Here is a 17,425-nt window from a genome sequence, read left to right on the forward strand (position 1 = left end):
AAATGATAATACTACCTCCCTCGTGGGATTGTTATGAGGATTAAATGAGACAAGAGAGATCTGAAACTCTGCCTGGCCCCTGGTATATACCAAGTCCACAGTTAAATTAGCCTTTGTTACTGAAGCATTGTTTGGGTAGAAATCCTCAGATTTTGGATTTCTCAAATACTCCTTTCCTACTGTCCAAAAGGCAGAATGTTATTTTTGCTCATTGTTCCATTATGTAATATACCACAAATTTGAAATTTCAGAGGAGGCACGGGGCTATGGAAATGGTGCAGGTATCTGCATCTGAAACTCCAAAGTCATGTGGGGAGGTCCTCTCTCCTGAGCCCAGAGGCACAAAGCTGCTCCCAAGAAATGATCTTTACGCCCCACAGTCCAAAGCCCCACATTAAACAAAGTCTCAAGACAAGAAGGCAACGTGACCCTGGCCTCCATGTTTTGTTTTGACTTTTCATTTCAAAATAATATCATTGTGAGGGACCTTATAGTTTTTAACAGTGGAAAGTTATATAGACAGAAAAAATGCTCAGTGAGTAGAAAAGGAAAAAACCTTAACTTTTAAGAAAACGTGATTAATCAAGAGATATTATGCTTGACCTGAGGCCATCACTTTGAACTCTGTCACTGGTTGAAAATGGCTTCCCATAAACACAAACATAGTTCCCTACTCATTACTGTGAGGAACTCAAGACCAGCTTGGCCAACATGGTGAAACCTCGTCTCTACCAAAAAAATTAGCTGAGTGTGTTGGCATGCGCTGTAGTCCCAGCTACTTAAGAGGCTGAGGCAAGAGAATCACTTGAACACGGGAGGTGGAGTTTGCAGTGAGCTGAGATTGTGCCACCACACTCCAGACTGGGTGACAGAGTGACTGTGTCTCAAAAAAACAAAAACAAAAACAAAGATGCCATCCCAGAACTCCACCCATGATCTTCAGAATCAGATTCTATAGGGGTAGGCCCAGGAATTAGCACTGGTAACAAGCTTCTGGTTGAATTGAAGCACATTAATGTGAGAGCCACTAGCTGGTGTGTACCTTGGCTGGGAACTGGTATTAGAGTCTGATTCTGCCCTAAGGTCCTACATGCAGTATTCACTTAGGATGGTAATAAGTCACCTTATGACACTCTTTTGGTTGCACATTCTGCAAAGGTAGTTTTAAACCAAGACATGGCCCTATAGACTATTATTTCATAACCCCATTCCAGCGGATTTTAGGAATTGGCCTGGGTCTAGGCTATCACCTTCATCAAGGGCTTGGGAAGAGCAAATGCTCTCTGTTGAGAAAGGAACTCATAGTCTTCCAGGGCCAGCAGAATTCACAACTCCAAATGTAAAAGTATGCTTTGTGTGAGTCTTGCAATTGTTTTGGAAATAGAAACACCTGCTTCATATCAATATTCACATTGTTTTGCTCTCTTCCTGAACTAATTATTGAAAGGTTGATTGTGCCTCAACTTCCTTATCAATAAAATGAAGTCATCAACAGCATTCAATGAGTTTAACACACATATTCAATAGATATTAGCTGAGTAGATGATGGCAATGATGTTGATGATGCAGCTATTTCCACATTAGGGATATTTGAATTGCTTTCTATTGGAGAACCTGCTCTTATTGCTCCTGTTGAACACCCAACTCCCTATCCTCAGCCAGGCATTATTTAAGTGTAGAAGAAAGTCTGAACTGGAGAATAAAGAGCCAAAAAATATTTTTTTTTGGCAATTGGTGGTGAAATGTGGATTTGTCATCTTGATAGAATAGTGTTGCCACCTTCCTTCCAAGGAACTTAGGGTTGAGTCAGAAGGTGTCACATCAGGCAGATTTGTTGAACAGTTTGGCGATGGTGATAGTGTTCCTACAGCCTACACGGGTTTCCTGGAGTCTGTAATTTAAGCCACTTGATAGGATGGAGTTCTGTTATTTAAAAAATTGGGCTGTTCTTACACTCAGCAGACATTATGTTCTTCCTTGAGATAATATTTTTGAGTTTGCCTTCATTAAAGAAGTCTCCAGGCCGGGCGCGGTGGCTCACGCCTGTAATCCCAGCACTTTGGGAGGCTGAGGCAGGCGGATCACCTGAGGTCAGGAGTTTGAGACCAGCCTGGACAATATGGAGAAACCCCGTCTCTACTAAAAATACAAAATTATCCAGGTGTGGTGGTGCATGCCTGTAATGCCAGCAACTCGGGAGGCTGAGGCAGGAGAATCACTTGAACCTGGGAGGCAGAGGTTGCAGTAAGCCAAGATCGTGCCACTGTACTCCAACCTGGGCAACAAGAGCGAAACTCCATCTAAAAAAAGAAAAAGAAAAAGAAGTCTCCATGCAAGAGTGAGGTCAGGACACTGCCAGTAAGTGCAAGTGCAGCAGCATGAGAGGAGAGGGTAGACTGGGGAACTTGACTGACTCGATTCAAATCATGACTGTAGTCTTGAGTATGTCCATTTTTGAATATTTGGTTTCCTTCCTTGCAACATGTGAAAAATGCCTACCATGTTTTGTTTTGTTTGTACTACCCTTGACCTCTTACTGTTTTGGAAAGAACTCTTGACTACAACAAAGAGGAATGTAATTATGGTTTAATCTATGCCAAGTTGAGTCACCTTTCTGTATTACTCTTCTTATTCAGTAGTCCTAAACCCCCAGACCCTCATTTCGTGTGCCAGAAAATCATTATCTATACAGATCTATACACCCAGATAGAACAAGAAAAGAAGTTATCTATCAGCCAGATGTTACTAAATATTCCCATACTTGGTATCATTTGTAGAATATAGACTATTTTTCTTTTCATTTGCATGTTTAGTATTACATCAATCAAACCATCCATATAACTTTGATGATTTAATTTGGCTTCTTTATTGTTATAATTAGGTTTTAAACTGCTTTTTAAAGACAAAGAATTTGGTGGTGGTGATGGTGGTAGTGAGATGAGTTTCCAATTCTTTTTTTTCTGCATTTCTAGTGATTTTTACCTAGTAATCTTGCAAATAAAGCATCTCTGGCCACTACCTTCTGGCTAATCCCCAAAGCCAGCAGGGCCACTCATACCTCAGGGCCTTTGCACTTGCTGTTCCTTCTGCCAGAAATGCCCTTCCTCCATATGGACAAGGCTCACTTCCTCCAGGCCACTGCTCACATGTTGCTTTATCAGATGGCCCTTTCCAGCACACCTATGTAAATAGCATCTTCATCACTCTCTGTCATTCATAACACTTATCACCACTTGACATAGTTATATTTGTTCCATGTTTATTGTTTCTCTCTTCCCCAGTTGAATGTCAAGTTCATGAGATCAGGGGCTGTGTTTCTTTTCTGTGGTGTACTCCCAGAACCTTCAGCATAAGTTGACTGAATTGGGTATCTGCTGTATGTATACCTCTAGACTGAGTGCTGTGGGTGGCATGATATTCACATGCCCTGCTTCATTGGATTCTTACAATATCCCCATGAACATGGCAGGTAAATAGCATCATCACTACCTTACAGATGTAAAAACTGAGGTCCAGAAGGGGTGGTTTTCAAAGGGCTGATAGCTCCACAAATTGATAGAGCCAACTTAAGTCCTCAAGCAATTTTAAGCCCAATTAGGGAGACATTTACAACTGGAAAGTTATCACAAGAAGGATAAACATTCCCAATCACAGCTCACCACATCTAAAGGAAAAGAGATTAGGCAATACTAGGCCATTAGGCAAGAAGTAGTCTGTGTGTTGTTGATCCCATGCAGTCAGAGAGCTAAGCTGGTCAAGTTACTCAACCTCTCTACACTCTAGTGTCATCACTTCTGAAATGAGAATAATAATGAGATAATATTATGAGGATAATAAAATGGGATATAGGATTGGTGTGAGGATAAATGAGTGTGTATACATGGTACTTAGAGTAACACACAGAAATTATAAATGAGTATATACCATGTGTGTGTGTCCATGTGTCTGCATGTGTGTCTGTTAGTGTATTTTATGTGTCTAACACACACACACACACACACACACACACACACACACACACACACACACATATACACATACAGACAATGACTGTGAGTACTACGAGGTGGAGAGACAGACTGTGTTTCCCCTAAGGCAAAGAGGCTAGAGAAAGGGATAGGGATGTTCTCTCTAGTGAAGCTAGCTGATGTCTACAAAGAAAAAGGTTGCTCATGGCCCTAGTAGCACCCACTTTTTGTCCAACTGTGTCATTCATGGATGGAGGCAATTCATGAATCCTACCTGGTTCTCCTGACAGGTCAAACACAGACACCTAGGAAGCATTTACAAGCAAGAGTCCACTGCTTTTTTGATGTATATCTTAAGCGCCCCCAATGAATGAACAGCGTATCACTCCACATAAAAACAATTAGAAGTAACTGACTTCTAGAGTAGGCAGTTCTGTTGTATGCCTCTAGAGAAGGCTGACTGAATCCTGCATTGGTCCATCACTTCTGCCTATCACATACAGGAGGTTTCTGGGCAAAGAACTTTCCACAAAATAAAAGTCTAAAAATTCTAGATCATCAGGCAACCAATAACACATTGATGAGACATCTCCAAGATCTAGAATCTTCCTGGGTGTCAAGGAAGTCTTTGGGGTTTTTACAAATACTGATAACGCACTTTTTATAAAATGCACTTTTAATAAAAATGCATGCTCAGTTGAGACAACTTGAAAAACACAAAGAAAAAAACCCAAGCACTCTGAATCACCCTGTTCCGACAGAACGCTCATGTGCCACACGTTTTCATTCACAGAAGGAAGGATTGTTGTGTGGGTGATGTCATCCAGCCCCTGGGGAGAAGGAATTTTCTGCCACCCCTGACAGACGGCCAGCTTCCTCTGCATGATGATATCCTGCCTGGTCTCACTTTCCAGGGTTCTGAATTTGGCAAAGCGCATCTCCCTGACGTGCATGGAGGCAGGGAACACTGTCCCAGGGTGGCACATTTGCAAGCTGCCTTTGATGCTGAGAGTTGCACTGAGAGCAGGACTTTGCCCTCCTGGAGGCAGAGGTTTCACCTTTGCCAGTTGCTTCTTTGTACAGGATGGGGTCTGTGAGTCTTGTCCCCAAGCCATCTCAACATATGCCCATCTTCTCTAGCAGTTCAGAATCTAAAGCCATCTCCCAGGTTGTTCCCTTTCAAATTCTGTCTCTGCCACTTGCTAGCTGAGGGATCCTGGGTGAGTTACTGACTGACAGGAAGCCTCAGTTCTCTAATCTGAGAAACAGAGCTTACAAAAGCACTAATTCCATTCTCATGATGTGAGGACTAAGCAAGTGAATACACGCAAAGCTCCACATGCCTGTGTGCTGGGGACCCAGGGACTCAATAAATGCTAGCTATGGCTGGTGCCACTGCTACCCTAGATTTTATGCCCCTTACCCAGTTCTGACTTGCATCAGTTGATTTGTGAGCTGAGGTGTTCCCTTTCATGCTTCGGGGAGCTGGGAATCAAACCCCCAAAAAGACAAAACCCAAGCATCAGATTCAGTTTTCTTTCAGAACAGGGGGAACTAACAGATATAAGCTGGTTGATGCTGAGTGGGAAAAAGTTCCTATTTTATTTTTCCATTTTATTTTAAAAAGAAGTTCCAAGTAGCACTAACCAAAGTTCAAAGAAACCAACTCTTGAAGGGCAAGGAGTCAGAATGGTAGTTAGGTACAAATAACATGGTCTATAGGACTTCCAAGTACGCAACAAGCTCTTATATACAGAAAAATGTTTATCGGGGTGCTTACTTTTTTGTGCCATGGATACCTTTGGCAGTCTGGTGAAATATACAGACCCTTTTCAGAATAATGTTTTAGATGTATAAAATAAAATACATAGGATTATAAAGGAAACTAGTTATATTGATATTTAGTCATCAAAATAATAAAAAAAGCATGCTTATGATATAGAAATACATGTGATCCTTATTCATGCATTAAATATGATCCATGGGTGAGTCTAATAACTACTGTAATTTCAAAGTGATGAATGAATGTAATCAGTATTTTGGAACATCTGCAGGATTCTAATATGACATGAAATATCTGTGATTTCCCTTGTTAAAAAAGACACAGGTACTGCCAATGTTACCTTATGTTCCAGCTTGAAGAAAATGCTACATTCCGGCCAGGCACAGTGGCTCACGCCTGTAATCCCAGCACTTTGGGAGGTTGAGGCAGGTGGCTCACGAGGTCAGGAGATTGAGACCATCCTGGCTAACATGGTGACACCCTGTCTCTACTAAAAACTTAGCCAGATGTGGTGGTGGATACCTGTAGTCCCAGCTACTCGGGAGGCTGAGGCAGGGGAATGATGTGAACCCAGGAGGAGGAGCTTGCAGTGAGCCAAGATCGCACCACTGCACTCCAGCCTGGGTGACAGAGCAAGACAGGTCTCAAAAAAAAAAAAAAAAAAAAAAAAAGAAAATGCTACATTCCAGTTTGAAGTTAGTGAAAATAAGGATGAATGTTTTCCCCCATTCAAGTTCATATATATACTCTTTGGGCATCTGTAGACCTCCAGGTTAAGATCAACCATGCTGAGGAAATGACAGCTCTAGAAATGATGTGGAAGCAGGTTGCCCTTCAAGGATTTTTTCTAGTCACCAGCTCTGTTAACTGGGTCATTCTAGAATCCCAGGGAATGGGGAAGGCAGTGAGCTGACTCCTGAGAATTGGCTACATCTAGGTCCCTCTTCCTTCATCCCTTCAGCAAAGCTTCGCTCAGAGCTCTCTGGGTGCAGAACCAGCTCCCCTTGACAATTCCCTTTTAATTTGTATGTGCAAGTATGGCCACCAGGAGACATTGACAAACAGTGCAGATGCCAGGCATGGGAGGAAGAGAGAAAGCAAGCATAAATTCTTCCAAACGGCATTTTGGGGGAGGCGTGATGAAAGCTATGTCAACCGTACATTATTGAGTGTCTCACCAGATTTGAAAACAGCATTAACAGCATTAAAATGTTTGAGGAACCTTTCTAGTGTTTGTTTAGACAGATATAATTCTTCTCAAGCAGTTGCTAAAGGAATTTGATATTCTAAAGAGATGGTGAGCTGCTATACAGCCAGGGTTGCATAGAAGTATTTAGAAGAGGTTAAACATTTCTGGAAACTTACAACATTTTTATTTCTAATTTTATTGAATTGTGATTCAGCGTAGCTTATCTTTGTTACCCAATCCATGGGAGAATCTCTTTAGGATATGTAATATTTATAATATTTGTGTGTGTATATCTATATATAAATGTGTGTGTAGAGGTGTGTGTATATTATATAAAGTATAATGATTATTCAACTGTTTTTACCTATCCGTCTACTAGATTTGTTCAATTCTTAAAAAGGTCTATTGAAATCTCTCACTATAATTGCATTGTTTCAAGGTTTTCAAGTGAATCTCCCATAATAATTGTACTTTCATTTTGCAAAAGCAAAGCACTTAAGCAAAAATTATTACATCTGTAATAATTACCTATAATAATTTTTGCTTAAGTGCCCTGTTATCGGATGCATAAAGTTTTATGATTGCTGTAGCTTCTCCATCAATTGTGCTTTTAATCATTATATCATATATCATATCCATTCATATCCATATATCATATCATTATATCACATCCATTCTTAACCTCGTCAACCTTAAATTATACCTTGTCACTCCTCTTTTGCTTCTGTTTGCATTTGATTGGTGTGGTCACTCATCAGTCATCCTTCACTCACCACACTGTCTTCAATGCTTTTCTTTTAAACACCATACAACTGAGCTTCTTTCTTTCTCTTTCTCTTTATTTATTTATTTATTTTCTTTTACACTCACTCAGACACTCTAGCTTTTACTGGAAGAATGAAGTTTATTCTCATTTGGTATAATAAGTGATACACTTGATTTTTCTTCCATCTTTTTGTTTATTGTTTATTTCACGTTGTAGCTTCTTCTTACTTTCTCTTTAGTTTTGCAGTCAGATTCTAAGTTGTTGTATTTCAACGTTTAAATTTGAAAGTTATTATTTACTTTTCCTAAATTTTCCAAATTCCTAAAGTAATTCTTTGCTACTATTTGAAAATAAACTTTCAACTATTTTCTCCACCAGTGCCCTCCAGCTCCGCTCCTCCCTCTGTGAGATGAGACCTTAGGTCTGTATTTTCTCCCTTGCCTTCCCTCCTTTTGCTAAAATGAGCCAGTTGAAATGCCTGCTCTCTCCCCATCAACTTCCAGCTTCTAGATTTTGCAAAAATAGCTTAGTGCTTTATTTCTAGAAAACGATTAGATTTTCCTTTGTATTATGTCCTTTTTTAACTTCAAGAATCCTTATTTAGCACTTACACTTCATGTTTCCAGTCCACGTAACCCTAGCTTGTCCAACCCATGGCCTACAAGCTGCATGTGGCCTAAGGTAGCTTTGAATATGGCCCAACAGAAATTTGTAAACTTTCTTAAAACATTATGAATTTTTTTTTTTGCTTTTTTTTTTTTTTTTTTTTTTTTAAGCCCATCAGCTATCATTAGTGTTAGTGTATTTTATGTGTGGCCCAAGACAATTCTTCTTTCAGTGTAGCACAGGGAAGCCAAACGATTGGACACCCCTGCTATGTATACTCAAGTTTACAGCGTGACACTGGTGGCTTTTTTACTTTTCCCTTTCCCCAGTTTGATGTCTCCATTTGGATGCATTTTCTATTTGGATGGAGCTCTTTTGTGAGTCTAGTGGTCCCTTGAGGTCCTCGGGAGGATTGGTTCCAGGATACCTCCTCCAAACCCAAATCCACAGATGCTCAAGTCCCTCATGTAAAATGGCATAGATATTTGCCTGTAACACACACACATCCTCCCATGTACTTTAAATAATCTCTAGATTACTTATAATACGTAATACATTGTAAAGGCCATGCAAATAATTGTTACACTGTATTGTTTTGATTCATATTACTTTTTGCCACTGTACTTTTATTTTTCATATTTTTTCTAGTATTTTCAATCCATAGCTGATTGAATCCAAGAATGCAGAACCTGGAGATACTGAGGGCCAACTGTATTTTTTCAAGTGGGATATTTGGGTGAAATACACTGCTCTTTCACCCTGATAAGTGAGAGATAGCTTGTTGGTGTCTGGAATTTATGGAGTGAAATACTTTTTCCCTGCAGTCTGTAAGAGTTCCTGTCCACTGTCGTTTGGTTTCTAGTGTTGAGATGAGAAGACTGAAGCCAGGCTTATCCTTTTTTGGGGTAACTTGCTCTTTTTGTCTGGGAAGTTCCAGGATGTTTTCATCTTTCTTCTTTTCCATCATAATTTCCATCTATGCTCTATCCTTTTGCTTTGCACTTTGAAATTGTTTTTGACTTGATTTTTCCTGACACTATTAAGTTTGCTAAATTGACCACCTATCCTTTTATTCATTTGCTCAACTTAAAAAAATGTTTAGATCAATAATCATATTTGTATATCAGAATTTCGCATGTGTGTGCTCCACAAGTGTTCTGTTTTTCTTAAGTGCTCTTTTATGTTCTGTTCAAATGGATGCCTCCAACAGAAGTTCTGCCAATTTTCTTTGCAGTCCAAAGGCCCCCACTGGATGTGTCGTTTTTCATCCTTGGCTCGTTTGGCTCAGGTGTGGCTGTGAGAGAATCTCATCAGTGGTGGATTAGTGATGTCTGTCAGGCCCGCTGCTCGGTCATAGTCTCTTTTTGCTCTCCCAGCTCTCTGCTCACCTGTTCCGTGCCTTTGGGCCTTATTAGGGGATGGGGAGTTCTTCCTGTGGGGTGAGATAGTTGGAAGGGTGAGAATCTGTGATTCTCTGTAGAGTGAACTCTTCTTAGGATCCAAAGCTCCTCCAGCTCTGCTCTAGACCTCTTCAGCCTCTCTTTCCAGCCTCTGCTAGACTTTCCAATAATCCACATTTCAAACTTCACCTTTCTCAGCTGCCTGTGAGCCCCACCAGCTGCTGGGCTCAGAAGGGGCAGACAGATTTGATTTGGGAGCAGAGAGGGTACGAAAGACATTTAGGGCAGGGCTTTCCCGAATCCATCTGTAAACTATTACTACTTTATTTTTATAAAAGTGAAACACAATGATTGTAAAAATAAATAGAATAGAATTTTTCAAAATAAAAAGTAAAAGGGTCTCCTTGTTTCTGTCCATTCTTCAGTGGTAGTCCCTGTTAATATGTTGGTGGGTCCTTCAAATATTCTGTATACTTACAGAATATATATATATATTCTGTATATAAATACAAGTGGGATCACACTATAAACACAGTTTTGCAACTTGGTATTTTCTCCTCAATATGTTAAGAATATTTTTGTTAATGTGAATTCATATAGGCTTCCCACATTTCTTTTGATGACTGCATGAGTTTTAAGTGTGAATGATTAAAATGTGTTTAATGGATGTTTGTTATATGCAGTTTTCTCTATTCTAAACAGTGATGCTTTGAAAATCTTTGTGTACATCTGAATGTATTTCTGTAGACCTGATTACTAGATATGGAATATGTGGGTCAAAGGATATATGCATTTTAAATTTTAATAGCTTCTGCCAAATTTCTTTCCAAGAGGTTGAGCATGTTATTCTTGCATCTGAGAGTAACATCTGAGAGAACTGCTGTTTCTCATAGTCTGGCTGATGCTGTATTATCAAGTTTTAGTTGTTTGTTAGTTTGAAAAATAGGCTGGGCACGGTGGCTCATGCCTGTAATCCCAGGACTTTGGGAGGCCGAGGTGGGTGGATCACAAGGTCAGGAGTTCAAGACCATTCTGGTCAACATGGTGAAACCCCGTCTCTACTGAAAATACAAAAATGAGCTGGGTGTGGTGGTGTGCACCTGTAGGTCCAGCTACTCCAGAGGCTGAGGCGGGAGAATCACTTGAACCTGGGAGGCAGAGGTTGCAGTGAGCTGAGATCACACCACTGCACTCCAGCCTGGGCACCAGAGCAAGATTCCATCTCAACAAAATAAATAAATAAATAAAAATAAATAAAAGTAGTATCCCACTTTGCTTTAATTTGAAAATTTTAAATTATGACTGTGTGGTACACTTTTTTATATGCTCACTGTCCAATTACTTTTCTTCTATGAATTGCTTCTTCAGGTTTTTTCTTCCTTTGTTCATTGAATTGCTGATCTTTTTTTTTGATTTGCAGTTCTTTTTAACTTAAGGAAGTTAGTTCCATGTCTGTCATTTGTGTTGCAAAAATGTTTCCCAGTGTGGTTTTTGTCTTCAGCATTTTAGGTTTTTTTTTTTTTTTTTTTTTTTTTCCTGTACTGCATTTTTAAAGTTGTGTTGTTTTTATTAACCTTTTGACCTTTTTCTTCAGGTTTCATGTCTTGTTTAGAAAGATCTTCCTTACTTTAAGATGACAGCTATCCAAAAACTTAACTCATGGTTTCTTCCTCTACTTTTATGGTTTCATCTTTCACACGTAAATCTTTGATCTGTATCAAATGTATTTTGGTGTAAGGAGTAGAGAAGGAATCCAATGTAACTTGTTAAATTTTTTCTAGTTGGCTATTTCATCCAACATCATAGTTACAGTCCATCTTTTTCTGACTGACTTGGAATGCCACTTTTATCATAGATTGAATTCCCACGAGGCTGAATTTTTTGTTGAATGATTTAAAGTCTATCCAAAGGGAGAGGCTCATAAATGAGTGTTTTGAGAGTTTGACTCATGAGTGAAGAGCACTCTATTCCTGGGAAAATGGCCAAGGGAGTGAAATTGGAACTTTCCCCCTTGCTTCCAGTTGGGCGTCCTTCTGTGCTCATCTGCCTTCTTGTTATTGATATTACAGATATCTGAGAAATATGGGCTGCCTGTGGAGAAGATAGCAAAGCTTTACAAGAAAAGCAAAAAAGGGTAAGAAAGAAACTGAACTTAAATTGACTTTCAAATCAGATAAGTCCACATGATGCCTTAAAAATAAAATGATGCCTGTCTTTTGTTAGGTCTGTTGCCTACTTTTCATAAAAATTGTGTCCTTCTTCCAGAGAATTGCAGAGCAGATTGGGTTTGGAAGATCTTTAGGGAGAGAGGGAAGGAGGGAGGCAGTGCATTGGCACTATGTCAGCTGAGATGCCCTATTGCAATGACAAGATGGGCAGGAAGACCACAGAGGTCTGGAGGTGCTGAGGACACTGGGGAGAACGCCTAAGTTACCTTTGCGCAGGGAGTGGAGTTTGTAGGGAATCATGTATGGCCCTTGGGGTTGGTTTCTGGGTGGCATACTAGGAACAAAAAATGGTTTGGAACATAGGGGATTCTTCTAAGGTAATTATCAAGAAAATGTTCTCAAATGATCATTGGATCTGTGTGTTCTCATTGTTAAGAACAATAGGTCATATTTACTGGATGTTCAGTAGGTTCGTGGTCCCTTCCTAAGTACTTTACATGTATTTCTCTATTTAATTCTCACCACTCTATGAGGTGGAATCTCTTATCTCTGATTTATTGATGAGGAAAGCAGCCAGAGGGGCTTGAGCATCTCACCCAAGGTCTCATGTTCAGTAGGTAGAGCACAGATTTGAACCCAAGTCTGTGTCCTCAAAGCTCAAGTGCTTAGCTCCCATGTTCTGCCATCTGACTTTCTGTGTGGGCTTCCTATGTGTAAGGGTCTAAGAGTAGGGACCACAGGAGCTAACGTAAGTGCCAGGAGAGGGTATCTGTTGACTCAGCTTCTGGGGTATTTTCCTACAAAAAGCAGAAGATGAGTCTTTCAACTCTTCTCTGGATCACTTTCATAAAGGAAATTGGATTATCTGGGAAGCTGAGGCTCTCTGAGTGATGAGTCCTGTTGGTTGATTGGAGGATCCGACAGGAAACCCTTTCCACCTGAGCTCTTGTTGGAAGATTCACTAAAATGCACATTATACTTCTTGCCAAGGTCAGTGTAGTAGGCTGGGTGTACTCCTCTGACAGTGATATTTGAGTGGTGTCTCACAGTCTTATTGCCGAGCAGAAATTCTCAGTGCAGTGGTACATGCTGATGATAACATTTTGCTTTCATCAAGCTCTTGTCAGGTGTTGCGCTAAATGTTTTTATCCTATAAACAATCCTTTAAAGCTGGGTGACTGTTCTTATTTTTACAGAAGAATAAACTGAGGCTCTGAAAGGCTAAACAGCTTGCCTGCTGACACATAACTGTAAAATGATAGAATCAGTGGTTCATTCTCAAACTAGCATCCGTCTGACTTCAAATCATGAAATTGGCTTAAAGAAATTATGGAAGTCTTTGGAAGCTGTTGGCTTTCTTAAAACTCTACCAGGGATGGTTAGCTAAGGAGTAGGTCATAGGTGGTAAAGTACAAGTGTCAGAATGAGGTAAAGCTAATTTCAAAATCAAGCTCAGCCATGAACTAACTGAATGAACTTGGGGAAACAATTTAACCTTGCTGAGCTCAGTTTTCTCATCTGCAAAACGGCGATGCTGACACCTACCTTCACAGTCGCTGTGAGAACTAAATACAAGGTCAACATGCTCAAAAAAGGGTAGCTGCAATTCTTGCTTATTTTCCTCTTCCTCCTAAAAGTAGAGGCAATGCCTTTTTAAAAATGCATCTTCGAGAGGCAATATGGGTTAATGAAAAAGAGTCAGGGGGGCCTAATAATGTAGGTCCTGGCCCTGGTAATCACTAACTCTGTCATTCTGGGCTTTCTAACTTCCCTGGGCCTCAGTTTACTCATCTATAAAGCAAGCAGGTTGGGTTGAAAGTTAGTTCTGAGAAATTGAGGCTTTGCTTTCCTCAAACTAGTTTTTGGGGAAAGAAAACTGAATGAGGGTCTTTCCCTGCCTTGTGTCCTCTCTCCTCCACTCCTCCCAGCCTCCACCGCCAAAGAATGGCTATGAGAACCCCCAGCCTGGAGCTCCCCTTCCCCTGGGCACATTGTTCACCGCGTCTTTGTTTTTCACACCCCTCCCCTCTCCATGGCAGCATCTTGGTGAACATGGATGACAACATCATCGAGCACTACTCGAACGAGGACACCTTCATCCTCAATATGGAGAGCATGGTGGAGGGCTTCAAGGTCACGCTCATGGAAATCTAGACCTGGGTTTGGCATCCGCTTTGGCTGGAGCTCTCAGTGCGTTCCTCCCTGGGAGAGACAGAAGCCCCGGCCCCAGAACCCGGAGACCCATCTCCCCCATCTCACAACTGCTGTTACAAGACTGTGCTGGGGAGTGGGGCAAGGGACAGGCTCCACTGTCGGTGTGCTTGGCCCGTCCACTGGCACCTACCACGGAGCTAAATCCTGAGCCCCTCAGGAAAGTGCCTTAGGCCTGTCGGATTCCTATTTATTGTCCACCTTTTCCTGGAGTCCGAGTCCAGGCCTTCCAGGACTCTGCACGTCACTGCTAGCTCCAGATGAGACCGTCCAGCATTCCCCCTTCAAGAGAAACACTCATCCCGAACAGCCTAAAAAATTCCCATCCCTTCTTTCTCACCCCTCCACATCTCCCGAGTGGCTGGACGAAATGAGCTACTTCTGGGTGCAGTAGTCATAGGTGGGGCGAGAGGTGGATGCCCACTTTCTGGTCAGACACCTTCTGGTTGCTCTGGGGAAGGTCATCTTGCTAAATACCTCCAGGGTTCCCAGCAAGTGGCCACCAGGCCTTGTACAGGAAGACCATCGGCCATCGTGTAATTAGTAAGTAACACATAAAGTCTGCCTGAATGCATTGTACATAGTGTTTATAATATTGTAATAATATATTTTACCTGTGGTATGTGGGCATGTTTACTGCCACTGGCCTAGAGGAGACACAGACCTGGAGACCGTTTTAACAGGGGTTTTTGCCTTTGTGCCTGTTCAGGAGACATGCGGGGCTAGGGAGAGGGCCTTTGGGATGTTAAGGTGACTGCAGCTGATGCCGAGATGGACTCTGCAGTGGGCATACCTGTGGGCTCGTTTCCTGTCCCCAGAGGAAGCCCCCCTCCCTCTCCACGGGCACGGCTCTCCTTCCAGGCCACCACGTTTATCTCACAATGATGTGTTTTCCTTGACTCTCCCTTTGAGCTGTCTCGTGGGAAAGGCCATCCTGTCTGAGACCCCAGCTCCTTCTCCAGCTTTGGCTGTGGGCACAGCCTGAGCTTTCTGGAGAGCCTCTGCAGGGGTTTGCCATCAGGGCCCTGTGACTGGGCCTGCTGCAGAGCTCCTTGGCTATCATGAGAATCCTGGACACTGTGCCGTGCCTCCCAGTTTACAAGCCCTTCATCTCAAGTGGCCCTTTAAAAGGCCTGCTGCCGAAACCCCCGAGTCGGCCGGCTGGGGCTTCCTCCTGGGCCACCAGATGGAAAGGGGCGATTGTTTGCCTCACTCCTGCATGCTGGGTTTTAAGGAAGTGAGTGAGAAAGAATGTGCCAAGAGACCTGGCTCCCGTGAAAACAGCCTCAGGAGGCAAACTGGGAGAGAGAAGCTGTGGTCTCCTGCTACATGCCCTGGGAGCTGGAAGAGAAAAACACTCCCCTAAACAGTCACAAAATGATGAACCATCATGGGCCGCTGTTCTCTTTGAGGGGACAGGTTTAGGGGTTTGCGTTCGCCCCTGTGGCCTGAAGCACTAGCTTTTCGGTAGTTAGACACATCCTGCACCCAAGGCCCTGGGTCTAGGACAGGTTCTCTACAACGGCCCAGATTTGTTTGTAAAGCACTTTGACTCTTACCTGGAGGCCCCCTCTCTCAGGGCTTCCTGCGCTCCCACCTCATCTGCCCCTGAGATGCAGAGCAGGATGGAGGGGCTGCTTCTAGCTCAGCTGTTTCTCCTTGAGGTCGCGGAGGAATTGAATGGGACAGAGAGCAGGTGCTGTGCCCAAGAAGATCTCGGAGCGGCAGTGAGGGGTCACCTTTCTGTGTGTCCTCTGGGCGTGTTAACCCTTCCTGTGGTGCCAAAGGTTTGCATCGTGAATCCAGCTGTGCTCCAGTGTGTCCCCTCCTCCTCCACTCTGACTGCCACGCCCTGGACCAGCATCTTGGGGACCCTCCAGGGTACTAATGGGGCTCTATTCTGAGATGGACAAATTCAGTGTTGGAAATACATGTCGTACTATGCACTTCCCATGCTCCTAGGGTTAGGAATAGTTTCGAACACGATTGGCAGACATAACGGCAAATACTCGTGCTGGGGCATAGGACTCCAGAGTAGGAAAAAGACAAAGATTTGGCAGCCTGACACAGGCAACCTACCCCTCTCCCTCCAGCCTCTTTGTGAAACTGTTTGCCAGTCCTGCCCTAAGGCAGAAGATGAATTGGAGATGCTCTGCATGTTTCCTAAGTCCTTGAGCAATCATGGTGGTGACAATTGCCACAACAAGGGATTTGAGGCCAGTGCCACCAGGGGGTGGTGCCGAGTGCCACATCCCTTTCGATCTGTTCCCCTCTGCGTCTTCGGAGCACACCAGCTTGCCTTTGATGTGTGCGCTGTGTATGTTAGCTGAACTTTGACGAGCAAAATTTCCCGAGCAAAACACTCCAAAGACATAGGAAAACTTGCCGCCTCTTCTTTTTTGTCCCTTAAATTAATCAAACTCAAATAAATAAGCTTAAACAAATCCGTGGAAGATCATGGACCTGTGAAATGAGCATTTTTCTTTTCTTTCTTTCTTTTTTTTTTAAAACAAAGTCTGAACTGAACAGAACAAGAGTTTTTCCTCATACATCTCCAAATTGTTTAGACTTTATGAGTGTTTAGAAGTTGAGACCAACAGAAAAATGCAGTCAGATGTCATCTTGGAATTGGTTTCTAAAAGAGTAAGGCATGTCCCTGCCCAGAAACTTAGGAAGCGTGAAGTGAATCAAATGTTTATTTTCCTTCTTATTTAAAATCATGAAAACGCAACAGAAATAGAGGGTTTGTGCCAAATGCTATGAACGACCCTTTCTTAAAGACAAGCAAGGGAGAATGATATATGTACAATTTACTCTCATGTTTTTAAAAAAAGGTAAATGTAACTTAATAGTTTTGTAAATGGGAGAGGGGGAATCTATCAACTATAAATACAGTTATTTTATTTTTTGTACATTTTTAAGAAGAAAAAATAAATATTCATAACATAAGAGTAAAACAACAGTGTCTGGTGCTTTCTGTGTGGCCAGTATTGGGGATTTTTACCTGGTTGGATAGAGGTTTCTGTGTGATGTGGGAAAATTCTAGCTGCCCACCCTGCCTTCAGGTCCTGGGCTTCAACAGAGCAGGGATTTCCTGGTAAAGTTACTTTGCTGTACTTCACCCCAGTGTTAAATGTGAAGAGGACTGAAGAACTTCCAAGGCTTCTGTGTGACCACGGCAGGCTCCCCAGGGTGGTTATTCTTGGCCAGTCCCTTGGGGCAGGGAGTTGGTTCTGTTCACTTGCTTCTGCCCATCCTCTCTCCCAGGCACACTTGCTCGCCCTTGAATTTCCACAAAAGCTTTCTGCTTCCTTAGTTCACCTGCACCAACCTC

General features: G+C 42.2%; 1 protein-coding gene across 4 annotated transcripts in view; it reads left to right on the forward strand.

Annotated features, from left to right (window-relative positions):
* GRHL2 (grainyhead like transcription factor 2) overlaps window positions 1-17,048 on the forward strand; it is a 191,880-nt gene extending 174,832 nt beyond the window's left edge. For all 4 annotated transcript variants that reach the window (XM_010374178.2, XM_030937320.1, XM_030937322.1 and 1 more), the window contains exons 15-16: window positions 11,782-11,846; window positions 13,920-17,048. In XM_010374178.2, coding sequence (XP_010372480.1) covers window positions 11,782-11,846; window positions 13,920-14,034 — 180 coding nt within the window. In that variant the 3' untranslated portion in view covers window positions 14,035-17,048. The remainder of the gene's footprint in view (window positions 1-11,781; window positions 11,847-13,919) is intronic.
* The last annotated feature ends 377 nt before the right edge of the window (window positions 17,049-17,425 follow it).

Source organism: Rhinopithecus roxellana, chromosome 9 (genome assembly GCF_007565055.1).
Source record: "Rhinopithecus roxellana isolate Shanxi Qingling chromosome 9, ASM756505v1, whole genome shotgun sequence".
Taxonomy (NCBI): domain Eukaryota; kingdom Metazoa; phylum Chordata; class Mammalia; order Primates; family Cercopithecidae; genus Rhinopithecus; species Rhinopithecus roxellana.